This window comes from Fistularia commersonii, chromosome 13 (assembly GCF_037954325.1).
Source record: "Fistularia commersonii isolate RoL2024-O1a breed Wild chromosome 13, RoL_Fcom_v1.0, whole genome shotgun sequence".
NCBI lineage: Eukaryota > Metazoa > Chordata > Actinopteri > Syngnathiformes > Fistulariidae > Fistularia > Fistularia commersonii.
In genome coordinates this window covers 6,415,057-6,434,382 of record NC_141296.1, presented here as the reverse complement: position 1 = coordinate 6,434,382, position 19,326 = coordinate 6,415,057, and the positions used below count along the sequence as shown (strand labels likewise).

General features: G+C 36.8%; 2 protein-coding genes across 14 annotated transcripts in view; both read right to left on the bottom strand.

Annotated features, from left to right (window-relative positions):
• Positions 1-1,184: 1,184 nt before the first annotated feature.
• Positions 1,185-5,669, bottom strand: rap2c (RAP2C, member of RAS oncogene family). The gene is made up of 3 exons (XM_086157888.1): positions 4,681-5,669; positions 3,578-3,860; positions 1,185-3,019 (listed from the first exon to the last, which is right to left on the bottom strand). Exons 1-2 carry the CDS (start codon positions 4,951-4,953, stop codon positions 3,582-3,584), a joined length of 552 nt encoding a protein of 183 aa, XP_086014014.1. The 5' UTR covers positions 4,954-5,669; the 3' UTR covers positions 1,185-3,019; positions 3,578-3,581.
• Positions 5,670-6,162: 493 nt separating this feature from the next.
• mbnl3 (muscleblind-like splicing regulator 3) overlaps positions 6,163-19,326 on the bottom strand; it is a 34,012-nt gene continuing 20,848 nt past the window's right edge. For 6 of the 13 annotated variants that reach the window (XM_086157887.1, XM_086157879.1, XM_086157873.1 and 3 more), the window contains 2 exons: positions 18,953-19,106; positions 6,163-13,713 (listed from right to left, as the gene is read on the bottom strand). In XM_086157887.1, the coding sequence (XP_086014013.1) occupies positions 13,571-13,713; positions 18,953-19,106 (297 nt within the window). In that variant the 3' untranslated portion in view covers positions 6,163-13,570. Of the gene's footprint in view, positions 13,714-15,752; positions 15,848-15,881; positions 18,174-18,952; positions 19,107-19,326 lie in introns of those variants that run through there. The other 7 variants (XM_086157885.1, XM_086157883.1, XM_086157884.1 and 4 more) reach the window with 4 other exon arrangements.

Genomic DNA, 19,326 nt, shown 5'->3' with positions numbered 1-19,326 from the left:
ATTAAAAAAAAACTCAGAATGTCGTTTTTGTCTTGATCCAAACATGGATATTTGTATTGCAGATTTTGTTTTTATGTCTTCTGACAATATTATACTGATTCTGTAACATGTTTGCTAATTTGCTCAGGACAATTACTTTTGTGCCATTATTAGGTTTTTCTTATATAAGATTAGCAGTAAATTGCACAAAAACTGCATAAAAATGATTCTTAACAGCTATAAAATGACAAGGTACCCAGCATTTAGTTTATGTTAGATATCATGACATAAGATGGAAAAATTATTTACCTAATATTCATATACACGTATATATACTTTGACAAGATAAATCAACTTGTACTCTTAGTCTTGCGAGACTTCAGTCTTTATGATTGACATTTCTATTGATGAACAATCACATCAGCAGTTTAAAGGATTATTGACAAGTTAAATAAAATATATCCCCTTACTGATTTAAGTGCTTCAATTTCAAACAGCCTTATATCATCTGTCATTTTGTGTAGTCAAAATAAATATACTAATTTGTGTCAAACATTTAATTTTATAAGGCAATTAAAATGTCTGCTATAAAAAGAGCTTACTTAAAAGCTTTTTCTTATGATTATTTCATTAACTCCGTTCATTTACTGCATTTCAGAAGTAATTGCTGCACACTTTATTTCAGGCTCTGAAGTAGATTTGTCTAATACTGCAGTAACCAAGAGCACTTAAACTGGATCCTGAAATCTTTTATTTTTCAATATTTGAACTTGTGTTTATCTTAATATATTGTTAAAACATATTACATGTTAAATTTTTGCAAACAAATATTGATTTTGGATTCCAAATGAGGTTGTACAAGCACTACTTTAACTGAAGAGGTACAAGAATTATCAAAAGCCAAGATGGTTCTCAAAAATGATGTGCAATTTCCCTGCTGTGGGATTAATACATGGTTATCTTACCTTGAAAATCTACAGGTGAATCTGCATTTATGGTACTCAAAAGTCAAAAACAAATTCACTAGTAAAATCTAGTAAAAATTTATACTAAAAATTCATTTTAAAATGAAAACCTCCAAAAATAAATATTAGGTATTCTCTTAACAATTTGATAATACTTCATGTGTATGGATTAAATTGTAGGTTAGTTTTCTATGTATTTTAATTATCAGGAATTCTAAAAAAACTCACAATGACACAAAGTACTGACAAACTGATGATTGTCATGGACAAACATCTATTAAATTCTTGCTTTTGTTTTTAATTATTCAGTGTCCAGGATTCTAAACTGTCAAAAAAAACAAAAAAACAATGAACCTGCTTCTGCTTAGATTCTCTCTGTTAAAATGGAGAGTTCACATAAATGTAAGGTCTTTATGAATTTCTGCAAAAGCAGATCATAGAGGTGCTTCATATGAAAAATGCCCTGAGAACTTTTTTATGCTTTGGTGATAATATTTGCACTGCCTTGGTTGTATGAGCAAGTTTAAAATGCAATTTCATCATACTTACATAACAGAGAAAAGCAGCAAACAGACACATTTGAAAAGGTTTATAATTGACTTAATCAATAAAATTGCTGCTAATTAATTTTCTGCTGAACAACCATTTCAGCTCAACAAGGACTTACAAAATAGGCCAAAATAGGCACAAAAATGCAATGCGATTCTGTTGTCACATTAACAAAACACACTCCATAATGGCATGGTCCAGATGGCTAGGTTACTTTCAAGTTTGAGAATGAACACAAAGTCCTAGTTCATTTAGAGCAATCGCAATTTTACAAAAAATAGGAAGAAAAACAATGATCAAGTCCATGTCAATCGAAGTGGCTGTACATTACTAAAATTGTGCCATCATGAAAGCAGAAAGGCCAGTTTTTTTTTAATCACCACATATGAGGAAAAAAAGAAGAGTCAGGATTCAACGGATGTTATTTAAGGCGCTGTTAAAACTTAAGCTTAAAAAGAAAAGAGAAAAAAAAAACCTATTGTAAAATGGAAACTGGCTATTCAGGTAATTAGTTTTAAATAAATATGTTACTATAAAAAGAATACAATGTTAAATCCCCAAGAACTGTGCCAGAACATTTATCATACGACATTGCAGTGGGAGTTATTTGATAGCAATCAGGTTCTCCTGGATTCTTAAAGCAACTTGTGTTTTGAAGTCAAAGAAATCTGCATTGTGAGCTCCCGTAGGTTGTTCCAAAATCATTCTCTCACTGAGACACAGTGAGGCAACTAAAAATGTAAGACCTGCATCTACGGTAAATGCCTTGTGCAGCACAACGATGTTTCTGATGTCCAACAGAATTCAGGCTTAAACAGTAAAATGGCTCTCATCACTTGAATAAGTAAAACATTTTCAATTTTGAGCATGCAGACAAATTGGGCCCTTGCAGGCTACTGTCATTAAAAGAAAACTGTTGAAATGTGTCCTATACACTTTCCACATTTCCTGGAGGTTAAAAAATGCTGCAAATACTATGAGTTAGACATATACCTGTTGATCAGTAAAAAGAAAAAAAGCGAGCAGTATACCTGAGGAGAATGAAAAACAGTTGTTCCTCAACTCCTGAAGTATGCATGCCAAAAGCAAAAATGTTTCAATAATATGAAATTCTTTTTAAAATTCCAACTTGAGACACAATACAAGTAATAATTAAGTATATAATAGTGATTAAAGCAGCTTTTAAAAAGCAGCCGCAACCTCAGAAATACTCTGGTTTATTACTTCTGGGATATTTGCAAGTTAAAAAGAAAATAAAAGTAATATTCACAGACAGGCCTCCCAGCTCACTTCAAGTCAGTCTTTCATCCAAGGACATCACAAAGGCTGATAAGGTTGCAGCACACACTTCTAACAGTTATGATATCAAAAATAGGACCAACATCTTTCCTGTCTGAAGGCAGACAATCAGAAAACACCTTTAGACACAAACTTTACCAGGCATGGTAAGTTTTGTGAAAAGGGTCACAAGTCCAGTTGCTCCCTGGTTCAAAATGCTTTTGTGCTGATCCAGACAAACGTTCCATCTATGAAAACAGAAGAAACAAAGAAAAGCTCATTAACAAAAACAGGGCAAAATGAAAACAACTGGAATTCTTAATGTACATTTTTGTCAGCAGCGGTTCATTCTGGAATCATCTGTCTGACGATCTCAAGCAAACTTCCTGTTTTGGAACATAATTTCTTTTTCAGGATGTTACATTTTCCTTTTTCTACAGCTCAGCTCACAGGACGGTCTGCCCCATTGCTCTTCTGGGTCCTTTTCCTGCAGCCCCTCAGCCACATACTTTTTGTGATCTTATGATAACATGCTAAACCAATGATTTGCGCGGAGCGGCGCCGCCCACTCATCCTTCGCACTTCCAACCGAATCTCCTCTCACTCACAATGCACTCAAACACCAGTCATCCATGTGTCACATTTCTCCCCTGCTTGTGAACCATTTTTACACAGGTGCTGCAGGGACATTTCATCACATTATGTAAAATGAGCAAAAAAACGACCGTGGTTTGATTGCAGCCTCCTTGAGGTTTGAGAATAAATGCTATCATGTTAAAGGAGGACGATAATGCTTGCATTCATACCTCGTCACTGTACCACACAGGCCGTGCAGCACTGTTCCTGCTTTTCTGGCAGTGTAGAATAATTCATCTGTCGCACTATCTCAGCAAATAGCTCATCCACCATGGTCTTGCTCTTGGCAGAGGTTTCAATAAATGGGCATCCCCACTCCTGTGCAAGAGCACGGCCATCTGACCCAGCAACCTCACGCTCAGATTCCAGGTCAACTTTGTTCCCCACCAGGATCAGTGGCACCTTTTCGAACCGCTTCACTCGCACTATTTGGTCTCGCATTGGTCTGATGTCCTGACAGAGAGAGCAGGGTCTGTGTTAGTTAAAATAAAGTGATTTTGTTGGAATGAAGAACTATTAAGCTGCACAAAAGCTGTCTCTTTTCAAAAAGACAGTCCAATTAGGTGTATTCAACAAGTGATGGGACAATCCTTTTCCTCAAGCACTTGTGGGAAGATACTTAGAAATAAATAGCACAGAAAAACTTGAAAACTGACATATGTGCTCATTGCAAAATTTAGCATCAAAGTTTTAATTGGAAGGCTTTCCTACTCGCTGCGACAAACTGACTTCTTTCTGAACATATAATTATCAATGTTGTCAGATTATTACATATATCATACTTCAAGACACTACATAAATTTCCTGATAATAACTTCAGAGTATTTTTCGTGTTTTTAGCAGAAGAACCTTTTACATAGGTAATAACAGTGGGCCAAATAATGTTACATTTCCTCATTTAGGCTATTCTATATTTTGTGGTAATAACTTGTTGATTTTCCTGGAATGTAAGTATGCAAGAAAACAAATTCACCATCAGTGAAACTGAACACAATGCTGTCCAGCAAAGTTTTAATAAACATTTCGTCTGGTTTATGTCAACTAACGTTTTTAATATATGATGCTGGTGAAAAACGTTTAAATAATCAACTTCAAAAGTAATATCGCCTTACATGAAATTACAGTAACAGTTTAGGTGAGCGATTCTACACTGACAGCAGTACTTTGCACATCACACCTCTTTGGATCCGGATCCGGAGATCCTACACTGTTGACAGCTTCCAGGTGTTTTCTAAAAGTTAATACCATATGAATAAAATTGCAAATCCATTACCTGGAATGATTGCTGGTTGACTAGACTGTAGACCAGAATGAATCCCTGTCCGTTCTTGATGTACAGGTCCCTCATGGAGGCGAACTGCTCCGTCCCCGCCGTATCGAGGATCTCCAACACGGAGGGCGACGAGTCCACCTCGATCTCCTTTCGATAGAAGTCCTCAATGGTCGGGTCGTACTTCTCGATGAAAGTGCCGGTGACGAACTGGACGGTCAGGGCGGACTTACCGACGCCGCCGCTGCCCAGCACGACAACTTTGTATTCTTTCATTGGGGCAACAGAGGAGAGCTAACGTAGCAGCTAATGTTTTAGCTACAATGCTATGCTCGCTCCCGAAACATTGAAGCGACCCCCTTGAGGAGCTAACAAATGAACTGACAAATGTTGCGCGGTATTAAAAAAAACCCCACAATGTTTTCAAATGAACCCGGCTGTGGCATTCATGCCTGTCTTTCTTGCGGTGCCCTAGAAGCATGAAAAAGTTTATGTCCGTTAACGTCAACTCCGATGTTAGCTAGCGTGGAAGCTAGCACGCTTTGAGCTAAATTCTGGCAGTCCCATGCTCGAGCTTCAACCATCCGACTTGATGATCCGGAAGCGCCGTATTAAAACTTGTTGTCTGGCCTCCGACACGTTACACTCCCTCACCTACAGCCTACCAAATCCTGGTAACATACACAGTTTCCTTACCAAAAGCATACCAGTTGCTGCACACATACACACAGACGCGAATGCGCCGGTGTTGTAAAAGCTGTCCTGATTGTGTCCGTCCGGGCCTGGTCCTGGTTCTGGTTCCGGCCCGGTCTGGCACCTTTGGGGTGTGAACGGTAAACCCACGACAGATTTAAAAATAAAATCCGACAGTCAGCTGCAATGTCGATGCTCGAGTGAGTTCTAAACGCGGCGCTGGGTGTGTTTCCTTAACTGTTACAAATATAATTACTATTTCCACTAACTGAATAGTCTTCCTGAAGCTAACAGTCCGTTTCCGCTAAGTAGAGCACTACTTCCGGTCTTTTGTTTTCAGAATAAAGCACATTCCTTGCAGGGATCAATGTAAAATACTCAAAACATGGCTGCTTTACCGGTCGTATTCTTACTGCAGGAGGCACAGGACTTTGTCAGCAAATTCCTCCCTGATAATGACAACACATTTAAATAATGAGAAAAATATTAAAATAATTTCAAGAATACCTCCAACTGATAATAAAGTCACACTATTGTAAACGTGATATAATAGGTCCAAAATACAATCCAGGTTTTATATTTGAAAACAGTTTAAATCATCGAATCATGAGATTTATAGTGACTATTTACATGCTATGGTTTGGAAGTGATGACACAATTTCATAATCTCACTGTTGAAGGGTAAGAATCTTTTTCTCATCCATTTTAATCATATGCATTTATATTTTCCCAGATGCAGAATCAATGATAATGTGCATATATTGCATCTATAATAAGGAAGACTTTACAAGATCACAATGATTTGTTTTTATTAAATGTCAAACAGAAATTGCAGAACTCATCATAGGCACAGTAACTTACTCTAAATAGCAATACACAGAAAATAAATTGGCATGTAGCACAGCAGCACATACAAGCAAGGAGTGAAACCATAGGAAACAACAGTCACTTTCAAGTCTGTCCTAGAGTGTCAGAGTTTTTCATATGGCTTAGTCCTGAACAGTCTTTGGCCCTCGTCACCTTCCACAGGCTGCCATCCAGAATGGTACTAATGTGTCTGTACTTAGATTAGTAACTGCTCACATACTAAATGTGAAATAAAGGGATACATTTTACACATACACAAAATATGTACTGTTTTTAAGCCAAAACATGAAATTAAATGAAGACTCTTAACAAAAACACATTTTTTCATCGTGAAGGCACACTTACAAATGATTTGTTTTAAAATAAATAACAATAAAGCAGTTTTTCAAAATAAAACCACTAATGGATCCAATATCACTTATAAGAAAGTGGAAAGTGACAGCACGTCTAATTCGCATGTACACTGAGACACCGGTTCTAATGGAATTGGGTAAGTCACTGTAGAGGGGCTTTGGTGATGTCTGGGTAGAGGTTGCACAGAAACACTTCAAGTCCATATTCAACAGTCAGAGGGCTGTGAACCATTTCACTGGGATGACTCAGTCCATCCACCGCTAGGACCAATGCCATGGCAACAAAATTGCTGGCTTTAAGAGCAACTGAAGAGATTTATATATCCAGATCAGGATGCTGCTGCTGCTGCTGCTGCTGCTGCAAATGTCACATTGGAGAAACAGTTTGTAACTTTTGACCAGAATCCTGAGGAGAATTCAGATTTATCTTGGTTTGAGAGAATGAAAACATGGGAGTGAGAAAAAAAATAGTTTAACAATGTGACAGAAAGTAATGTTTACTTTCAACCCTGTGTATAGATCTCGTATCCAGGCTATTCTGCAGTCTTATTAGATTTTATGTTACTGCCTGCATTTCTTCAAACAGACTGCAGATGGAGCTCTGTGCTTTCTTGATGCATCGCTGGGAAGGTATGAGTATAAGCACTAGTTTTATACATATATACTAGTTGGGTCTGAAATAATTGGATGACTGATTGTTTCGGTAAAATGAAAGGAATAATATGCATCTTGAGAATGTCATGCTTGGCAAAGCGCAGGGCTCTAGCAAACAAACAACAGACAAAAAAGGACATGAAGCAATTGTGTTATACTAAACTAAAATAATATACATAATAATGTCATTAAAGATACATTGATTAAACTTTATAATCAACTATTTCATCTATATTTATTCAAAATAAATCTTGAGTATTTTGACAGTTATGTACATAAGTGCAAACAAGGTGAACGTCACACATTCGTAGACACCCTGGCAAGGATCGACATCACCCAGCACAGCTGGGCAGGAAGAGACTTCTGGACTGCATTCTCAATCAAAAACTTAAAGAGAACTCAGTGATGAAAGCTCACACCTCTCTGAAGAGAAAACTGAGCGAGGGGTTTTCAAACTACAGGATGGTTTGTGGCTCGGTTGAGTTTTATACAAACAGGTGGCAAAGTCAAATCTTTCGTTCAGTCCAAAAGCCTCTGTACCTCCCTGATGGATAGGTGTTTGCTTTACAAGCCAATATCCACTCTGAAAACCAAGTGCATAAAAAAAAATAAAATAAAAAAAAAAATGACATAAAAATGATTAAGCTCAACTAAACAGAACAAAACACCACAGACCTGATCTCCTCTAAGGAACTTTGGATATTACAAGGATTTCCATATTCCATACAAAATTGAATTATACTGCAACAAGAAGAGAAACAAATTAAAGATCACCTTTTTGAATAACTTAATGTTGAACCCCATTTCAATTATTGTGGAAAAAAAAATCACCATCAGGACAATGGAAAGGTAGCCATGTTGTAATTTTGTTGCCATAGTAAACAGCAAACATTACCACTGACAATGACTCCATCATTGTATACAGATGTATATCCTTCACATTATACCTATTTTTGTGAGGGTCTACACAAACTATCAACTAATTAGAAATTGTACGTTTCTCGACATTTCCATGCTGTGTTTTTACATGTTAAATCAAAACAAAAACTTAACCTACTCTGGATGTATGTTATTTTATACACAGCTGTAACATCTTTATACAGTCAATGAGAAATAAGGCCCTTTGTTTGTGCCCCAGGAAACAGAAATATGCACAGGACAGAATTCACTGTACACATGCTGAAAGATCTGGCCACTAGAAATAGCAATCAGATAATTTATATATTCCAGGCAGACACAACAATATAAATCAAGACAGTGTTAACAAATATAATAGGAGAGAATGAGAAAAAGAAAAAGAAAATCTCTTGTGCCGCACAGCTATTCTCCTCGATGGCACTTTCTTGTGCATCAATACAAGTCTGAATGTACTTAAATTCAAATGCCCTCAAGAGGCACAATTTTTTAATCAAGTATTCTGTTAATTCCAGCGGACAGCATTACGTGAAGGCAAACTGACTTGAAGGGCAAAGGAGACAAAGCCTTGACGATAGGGAGGGATTTTCTTGGCTGGACAAAGCCAAAGATCTAAGATTAAGACAAATTTAATTTGCCCGGACATTCAAAGTACACGTCAGTAAAGAAGAGAGGACCACTTCTGCTTCATCGCTTTCAAGACTTGAAAAACAATCAAACACAGACATAAAAGAAAGTCAATTTTTCTATTGAAATATACATTTCTTTAGAGATGTACCACGACAGGCACAAAGTGGGCGATGTGTTACCCCAGGGTAAAGGTAGGTAAAGAAAGGAAAAATATATTTACACAAAAATATTAAGGACAGAATGTATTTGCATTCTTTAAAGAGTTAGATGAGAAGATTGTTACCACTCTGGAACCCTGAACCAGCAGCTGTTTTGCTTAGCTTAGCATAAAGGGCCTGAAGCAGAGGCAGAGACTATTACTCTGTTCTGTCCAAAGATTTTAAACTTTCAGTGGGTCTAAAGTTCACAAGCATACATTACATATTTTGTTTGTTTCATGAATAATGGCAATGAAATGCAAAAAAATCTTCTTTGTTGCTGGAGGAGGTTTGTGAGCTTGAGTTCTGTGACACTCTTTTTATCACTCACACAGTTGTCAGCCGAGCGGTTGCCTGCCAACTTGACTGTGACAACAAGATTCCAGTATTGTCAATATGCCCAGCAGTTTCTTTTTTATTTTAATGAATAAACGAACAACAGAATATTACTTACTGTACTTCCCAAGGCGGGTTTGGATCAAATGCATTAGATAAAAAATGAGTCAGTTATTAGGAGCTCTGAATGCCTTACTTGTCCAGCTGCTTTTGTTCTCTATCTAGATTTATAACCATTTACAGCCTTTCTTTTTTCATCAGATGCAAAGACACAGACAGTGAAATATGTTTAAGTTTTTCATTCTGCTATGTAGGAATGTTATATCTCAGGGGAAAGCATGCGATTATCGTACACTTTAATATAATGGTCAAGGGTAAACATGATATAATATACATTATAGAGAGAATGGTAGGGGCTCCGATATGGATGAAACAGCTTTTCTCTTCTCATTTAACTCTGCACGAAAGCAAATGGGCCTTTAAGAACACCCTTAAAGATATATTTACGTAAATTCATCTCTAACTTCAGGGTCAGTTGTTGGGGGTCAACTTTGGGGCATCCAGACTCAAGCAATAAGACAAATGCAACATTTATAGTTCTACTGTTTGTTGGACACCACTTGTTGTTGCACGGGCAGCGAGTAAACTGGTCTTTCAGAGAAGATGACACACAGAACATGCTAAAATAGAGGCAGGACAGGAAATCATTCATATTCTCAGTGTTGCCAAGTGATTATGTCTATAATTGTAGGGTTTGGGGCATGTTTAGGTTCACAATATTAATTCTAAGCTCAGGGTATAAAAACTCGGTTGCAATAAGGGCCACTGTAATGTATCTGCATCAAGTATTTTCGTACTAAAAAAAGTAAAATCCTGCTCCTTTTTTTCTGAGAGTGAAAGATATTTCTAAACAAATCACATCACTCATTGACATTAAATATAAATCTATACAACAACACACACACTGTTATATGTCTTAACACAGTATCAGCATGGTACCTATGTGACCTCAGAAATTGTGTATATATAGTGAGTCAATACATTTCAACATGCCTTTCTTTAGAGTGGCATGATAAAAGTTTTTGCATTAGATACATTCACAACACAACAACATTATTTAGAATGAATAATGTTCAGTGTGAAATGCTATAACATTGTCAGCATTTACAACTAACCAAATGTGTAAATAACTGTTGTTTCTCGACAAACTTACGTATGCACACAACTCAGAGTTATATATTTGTACACTAACAATAAGACAGCACAGCTGCCTAAGAGAAGAAACTCATAATAGTAGTAATTTACTGCTATAACAATGTACCAAATAACACACCTATCTTCATGGACTGGTCCGTTCTTCCAGTGTATTGACAATGGTGGTTTGAGGAAACTTGAATGAGGCACATTTGAATTTGGATTGAACTGATTTCAGTTTCGCATCTCTAAGTATTAAGTTCAATTTTCGATGGATGGAAAGCAACAGTCCGACTGAATGATAGAAATTGAAGTGGTATGTAATGTCCCTCTTAACCACCAGACGTCATTTATTCCTCCATTTCTAGGCTGAATTGCTGCTCAGCTTAACTTTTGATAATAGCGGTTGCTTTATTTAGAGTCTCCCGACTTTTGACAAAACAGACGCATCAGTAAAAAAGACATTTATAAGACAGGACATTTTCAAGTTCTCAGCTTTCTCCCTGAAGAGCCATAAAACCTAAATATCTTGTGCCACTTAATCAACCTAAAATACTTATATTTCGGGGACACCCTTTGTTTGACATCTGTCTCAACATTTGTAAAGGAAAACAAAAAAATTATTGGAGTAGTTATTCATGTATTGCATTAAATGGGGTAGCTTCTCATGCTGCTTGACACACATTGTCTTTGGGCACAACAGCAGGAAACAATTCCAGCATTATCTTGTGCAATAATTCTGACTTCAGGAGAAAGATTTGTGCCAATTAAAAAAGCGAGCACCACTAGATTAGACATATGTAAGTTCCATGTGGATTTAATGCACTAAATTAGGTTGTTTGCAGGAATGTGGTCGAGACCAACTTTGCGTCTCTGGATTGTCATTCTTCTAACTTGGTGTGAAGCCAAAAGTGTTTAATAAATTTAAAAAACTGGATAAATAAACATTGGCTTTTAGCTGTTTTGACTATCAACAAGCCCAACCAGGGTACAGTGACTTCTTAATAGACAAAATAACTCAAAATTAGAATTTAGAAATTGTAACTTTGACTTTTCCGGTCTTTTAGTGACAATTAAACAGACCTTCAAATAGCAAACTCCTGCTTGGTTTCTTGCTTAAATTGAATAACTGGGAGCCAGAGCCTCCGACATTTTTTAAATTAGTCCCTTAGGTATTGATTATATTTCGTAGCATAAGCATGTATGTGGAAAAAAATACACTTATAATCGATATAATGCAGAAGATATAAGAATATTTGAAGTGCTTAGTAATGTGCAGCATTTTCCAAAAATTATAATTCCTCCTAAGATTATTTTATAATATTATGTATGTTTCACTATGGCGCCAATAATTGTACTTTAAAACACCCACATCCAGATGTGACATGATGGCTGTCTTCTCTAACAAATACATGAATAAACAGGTGTGGCAATTACATTATAATGTCTCTAAAATAATGAACAGCTCAAAGGTTTTAGCCTCAGGTTGTGTTTGCATTCATATCAAAGATGCTGCCTTTGCATCTGTAACCATCATAGTCATCCCACCACACAGTGGCCAATACAGGTAACTGAGTATGTCAAGATGTTCAATGACCATGCCAACTTTTTGGTGGAATTCATCAATTTGCTATTATGCCCATGGAAGAGGAGATGAAAGATGCTGTTTTCCTCTATTTGCTTGTGGCGTGGTGCTAGAGATCAGCTTTCCAGGAGTCTATAAATATTTCTGCCTCCATCAAAAGTCATCACATTCAAATCCAACGAATACTAATCCTGTGATAGCCGAATGCTCGCTTTGTCGCGTCACTGCTCATGATGACAAGATAACAGCCTTTACATTCTGAAGGGTGTACATTCTTGTATCTGGAGATACAAGAATGTATCTCCAGATACATTTGGAGAACTCCATTTGGAGAACTAGCACATTTAAAATGGTTTGATGATCATCTTGTTTAAACGTTTGCTGCAATTTTATGAACCTTCCGAGCTTACGTCAGTAGTTGCAGCTGTTTTGTGAAACCGTATTTGATGGTGATATTATATGTCTTATAATGCTCTGGTGGTATTTTATAACTGGGTTAATATACGGGGTCACCGAATAGAGAAAACTGCCTTTTGAAGTTGTGGGAACTTGTACTTGAGGACTTTTGATGAACATTTCACACACCAGAGGCAACAATTCATTGACCTGAACTCAATAGGAAGAGGCAGATGTCAAGCTCCCGGACACACAAAGAGAGGAGTGCAGGCATCTGGTTCTCGGGATCTTCCCCAAACCGTGATACGTTTCTTTAAGTATGACAACTGAGCAGTAATTGAAGACTTTGGACTAGAAATTGAAAGTGAACCCGGAGGACGTTTTTTCCTTCATTGCGCACGACAGCATTTTTTAGTGTGTGTCTTTAGTGTATTTTTTTTCTAATTTTGTAAAACTAGGTGTCCTCTGCAGCTGAGCAGATAAATCAAAGGCACAAAAAAAAATAAACAACAACCCACATCTAGCGAGATGAGAGTAGAGACCATGAGAACAAAATAAATGTTACAAATCAATAGTATATTAGTAGCCATCTTGAAATGCACCCTTTTCATGGTTTGTAGCACTCTTTCGTTGTGTTGCAGACTGACAGGTCTTTTAGCCATTCGTCTGGTCTGAATTTGTTTTCATCGTTTCAGACTTTGGAACAGTCAAATGTTGGATCATCTTTCAAGATGGCTCCAACCCATAAAGGGCATTTAGTCTTCTGTGTGTGCATTTTTTGTATGTGTTTTAATGCGCATGTCTGCTTTTGCACCGTTATGGTGTCGTACGTATGGCTGTAAGAACAAGGGAGCTCTGATGCTCAACCTCATCTTCAAGTCTCTGTGCATCAGGATGGCTGCCTTAAAGCAGCAGTAATATGTCCAGGCTTGTGTTCAGCGAACCGATATAGATTCGAAATATCATAAGAAGGTTCATGTTTCCACACAGTCAGGGTGCACTGGAGATGAGGCACATGTTTGCTGTTCAGAGAAATGACCGCCCGCCCTCTTAATGCACACGCTTTAGGGACTTTAACTGGCATGTCGGGAAAGGCTTACTGAATTTAGGCCCACTGGAGCCGCCATCAGAAGTTTTGGAACAGGACAGAAATGGGTTTCCATGGGAACACACTGAAGCTCCACTGGATCAGGGGTCAGAAGCTCAGAGGGGTCTACTGAAAGACAGAAAGGGTGGGTTGAGAGGAGTAACAGTGAAATCCTATTTGTGCAAAGATCTTGAGAAAAATAATGTTCATTAGGAGACAACAGCAGCACACTGAGGTCGGTGTGACACAGAGATCCACTCTTCTTTTTTTTAATTTTACTTCTATATGACGAATTCAAACCAAACTAAGTAGTAAACCCTCGATTAGAAGGTGGATAACAAAGACATTATGGTGACATAAGGGAGACATTTAATTTTTTTTCTTTCTTGGGTTCTTCTTAAGTAGTCTAAACTAAGCTACAATGAGCAGTGGTTGTAACTAATTTGGTATTTGTCAAGATCAAATCTCACCAAGGATGCACCCTCTAATCCACAAGGATCTACAGATGGAACCCCACTGGTTACTCTCAGATCCAGATTAGTGACTTAAAATGGAAAGATATTTGTAATATTCTTTGCACAACCAGAGTAATGTGTTTTACATTCGTGTCACTCATTATTTGCTTTCTATTAACTTTTTTACCATTCGACATCAGGTCTTTCTGTCATACATTGGTCACGCTGAGTGTCAGACACTCTGAGTCAGTTGACTGGCGCCTGACTGATGCAATAATTTCACTCTGTGCAATAACCTGTTTCAAATACTAATAGTGCAACAAATCCAGAATCATATGTAATTCTGTGTACTTTATATATATAATTGTATTGACTTTTATATCCCTTTATTTTTATTTTTATATTGAGCTTCATTTTTGTTTTCTTTTTGTGTTGATGGTATCATTTTTAAGCGAAATTTCCCCCTTGGGGCTTGGGGATCAATATTGTAATTCCGATTCTCATTCTGATTCTAAACTGTCTGGCTCTGAGTTTAAGTTTGCCAACTGACTAGGGCCTTTCTGTTATTTTAGTTTTCTTTATGTCTTTCAGAAATCTCACCCACCTAAACTGAATGAATGCACGAAAGAATATGAAGTGTCAAGGAATAAGGAAGTTTTTAACTAATTAAGTGAACCCAGGTTGTCATGATCCAGTTGCGTGCACGCTCACGTCAAAGAATTAGGGGTTGACTACCGCTGAACAAGCATGCTGGTTTCATGTAGGAAAACATTCATCCTGAATAAATTCAAAGTATATGAGTCTTCAGTATATTGCAGACTGATAAAACACATAGGCCCCAAAAAAGGGCAAAGAAAAAACTTCTAAGAAAGAAGAAAAGGCCTTAACTGTGTAACTGGAATGACCAATCTAACAATATATCAATATTACAGCTTCATTATTACAACACAATAAAAACTTCAATCACAACTGAGTTTTGAGGATGGATTCTAATTGGAAATGAGCAAATATTTGTTGTATTGTTATGGTATCAAAGTATTGCAGCAAATGGAATAAATACAATTTCACAACTGAAATTGGTAACTATGCTTAGCTACTTTCCAAAAAGTAAAAGGCGTAAGTGTATGTAAGCCTTAATCTACCCCTAAAATACATTCACCACAGTAAAATGACAAAAGAATAATTTAAAATAATCCACCAGAGAGACTGCATGTCTGATGTTGGCAACTAAAAAATTATACATTTAATTGAAGTTGCTGTTTAAAATCACATTCGTAACATCTTATTAACTGAGATGTAAATACAATAAAGACATTTGCAGACTAGAAGCTCTCTGAAGTTATGGGAATTAAACATTCATGATTAATGACGTATTCAATATGATTGTATTTTAAACAGGAGTTTTTTTAAGGCAATCTAATGATGAGTTATTGCACTAACAGCAGAGCACAAATAATTTACATCAACACATAAACGGTGTGACGGTGAACCAAGCATGACATGGTATAAACCGACAATAAGATGGAGCTTTAAGGGTTTCCTCCGGTCTAAATATTGGAATCACTGCTAATGTTCAGTCCAGACTGAAAAGTGGAGAAAGATGAAATGTAACAATAAAACACATGAAAAAGCCAGGCATGTTTGTGACAAAGAGAATGATGGACAAGACAAGACAGAGATCAAATTAAAGAGAACGAAAATGAAAGTGCAAACCTGATTCGAGGTGGCAGATTCAGCGAAAGGAACATTGGTGACTGGGGTCGAGGCCGACGAAACAGTGGAGGTGGTGGCACCGTGCATCATGGGAACTTTTATTCAGACGAGTCAGACAGAGGACGAGGATATGGGCAGGGAGGAGGGGGGGGGGACAGGAATGATATGGTTACCATGGCAAAATGTGTTGGTTCAAAAGTCATGGCACAGGTCAAATGATATTGGCACGATGAATTTGAACAAGTATCAAGACACATGCAAACAAAATAAGAGATAAAGAAAAATGCACATTTCATTGAATGGCCTGGTAAAAAGAAAATGCATTATTTGTCAACAAATGGTATTAAGCAAACAAGGCAAAACACAGTCATACAATGTAATCAGACTGGAGTATCTGATAATTGTATTCAGATGAACAAAGCATGACTGTGGAGAGGGCAAAGGATCAATACAGAACTAACTAATTAACTGATTAAATCAATTATTATCATCAAGATAAAAAGTGTTTATGATGTTAATCTCAATTAAATTAAATTGATTTACTATTAGTTCAGTTTACAACATAGCGAAAGGTTTTTTTTTTTTTTTCAAAAAAGATGACAGATTTCAGTCACAAGTAATCTGGTATCATTATATCCACAGTTGATCATTTTAGTTATAGTTTCAACAGTGCATGATGACTTCATTCCAGCTACCATGTTCTCCCTACAGCCGAAAACAATGGGGCGACAGTAATTACCTTATCATTATCATACTTCAACACAAACTGCTAATGATAGTATTTGTTGATTGTACTGAATTGCTGAGGATGACTTCTTGTAGCTTATTGTAGTCAGAGAAACATTTCTGTTGAATTATTTTAAATGACTTTTTTTGCATTTTAGTTGGAACTGCCCCTTTACTACAGTCAAATGAGTTTTGTTTCTATCCATAATAATGCTGAATTCTAATTGCTATTGAAAAGGGATACATTTCAGTAGAAAAACACAAGTCTAATGCAAAGTGCAAGGCTCAGCGCACAAGTCAGGGTGAATTTCTGTCAGACAGTTGTCATTTATTCTATTGTTTAAATTGGTAAAGCCTAAAAGACCAGTGAAATAACTTGTGAGAACAACAGCCATTGACTTCTTGTCTTAACATAATTTCTCATTCTATTTATTTTTCCATTTTTTTCTTTTACTGCTATTAAACTATGAAAATATTTGCAATTATCATGTGTCAACATGCAGAAGACAGCAAGGAGTTCACAATTGCAATCATCAGAAACATAAAACTGCAACAGAATGGATGAATTTAAATGGCATTAGTTCTGTGTCAATGAACTCTGCAGGGGTTTGCATGTGTTTGTTTTCTTACTTGCTATCTTGAGAAGACAACATCTGCAGTGGGTGGAGGAGCTAATTTCTGCTTTCTTCACTATAGTAAATAACTTTTGCATTACTTTTTTGGCGGCACGTCATCGCCTCATATAGCATACCGTATGATTAGCAACGCTCCAAAAGACTAAAAGTTAAAGGGCCCGAAATGTAGTCCACTAACCACAAGCTGCGACTGAGGCTGAAGCGTTTTAAGAGAGGACTGAAACAGGGAACAGAGGACACTGAGAACATTGTCATGAGCAACCGTCTTTTGCCACTTTCCACCAATCTAGCTGGCATTGAGTCTAAGAGGCAGGATTAAGTAAATGACGCTGTGACATTGTTACTGGCCTCCACCCTGCTTTCAAATGCTTACGTGGCCGTGTTTCTGCATGCATCCCTATCCTGTTCGTATTAATTCTGCCTGATGACTGCCTGACGACTTTTCCATACAAAGTAAACAAGTAAACCTTTCATTTTCCTCCTGGTTAATTGTGTTTGGATTAATCCATTGTTATACACAGAAGGTGTAGTGGTGCTATATACAAGTTGACAGTAGAAATTTTGGACCATGGAAGCTACCTTTCTTCTACTGACCTAATCTTAGAACTCCAAATGAAAAGGTATTGTCATTTGGGTTAGCATTAAGCAAGAAAGTGAGAATACATTATAGAATTTGAAGAACTATCCTTAAAATTCAAATTTAGGGGTAACAACTTACTGTTTAGCAATTGTTTTTCAATGTGTTGTGGATTTTTGATAGAATTTCATTCGACTCACAGAACAACTGGTGATTTTTGATAAATAGTGCCACGAAAAGAACTGATCATACGGTGATAAAACATTCTGGCTCTGACAAAAATGGAGGGAAAAATTCATTCTGTAACACCTTGTGATTTGAGTCAAAAATACTTAGAATGTTTTATTCAATTGTGGATGAATGTCTGAAACCACCAGCATGGTCAATTGCACCATAGTAGCCCATAAATGACATATACTGTGTACTGTTCCTGCTTCGACACAATACCAACTGTTCCTGAAGGCAGCAGGTAGAGCACACAATCTAAAAAGGAAAGCCAAAGAAACAAGTGCCAAAATCAGAGATGGGAGTGGATGAGAAGGAGAAAACAAAGGAGACAAGAGAAAAAAAATGGCATTATAAAATGGATGCGTGGTAAAATGGTCAGAGAAGTTGTAATCAAATATGAGGCCATGATGCTGCTGAATCATGGATAAAAACACACAAAAGCAAACTGTTTTAAGTCTAATATTTAGGCTCTAAATAATATTATTATTGTGTTGTAAAAAGTTGTAAGTACTTTTATGTAATCATATACAATGTATCTCCCGAGAGCATCTGTTCATTATTATGAAAAAAAAAACAATTTCCGCTTGAGTTATTTCAATTTAATTAATGAGATGTCACTATTCTTCACTTTGGTGTATTTTCATTACAAAATAACATAACATGAGCTTAACCAAAGGTGCTTTTTTGATTTATCAAATATAAAAATGTCAAGGTTATTTTATATTTATCTCTGTTTTCATCCATAAAAGGAAAAAATGCAAAGGTCTGACGAATAGATAAAAAAAAATGTTAGACAGAGAAAAAAATAACAAATGCGTTAGGAGAGAGGAAGCGTAATGAGTCACATTTTCCCACAATATTATCTTATCTCCATCACCCCATCACATACATTTTTTGTATTTTCAGCACATATCTCTGTTGATTCAGGTTTCATGGGCTCGTGCTGGGGGGTATATGATTTAGGTGGGGGGGGGGATGAACTAAGGACAGACTGTTTTTTGTTTGTTTTGGTTTTTTGCTTATGTGAAACTCACCAGTGGGAAGAAAGGCTGGTTGCTGGAGCTGCATGCTGGCCAGGGCTTGCTGGTAGTGGAACATGCTGGGGTTAAAGACAGTGGCAGCAGCTCCATTGCTCTTCTCTAAGACTGACCTCTTTGGTAGAGGCTGCATGGCTCCAGGTGGCAGAGCCTGAAAAGAACCAGAAGAATAAAGAAGACTGAAAAAGATTAAAAAAAAAAAAAAAAAACACTAGCTTGCACCCCTAGTTAGAATTTGAAAACTACATTACTGATAAATGCTCTAGTACAAGCTCATGTTCAGATATTACCAGATATCATGTTTTCTTGTGATGACAAAATAAAACCACTGTTTTTGCACAATCCTCCCCATCCAGAAGCAAAGACATTTG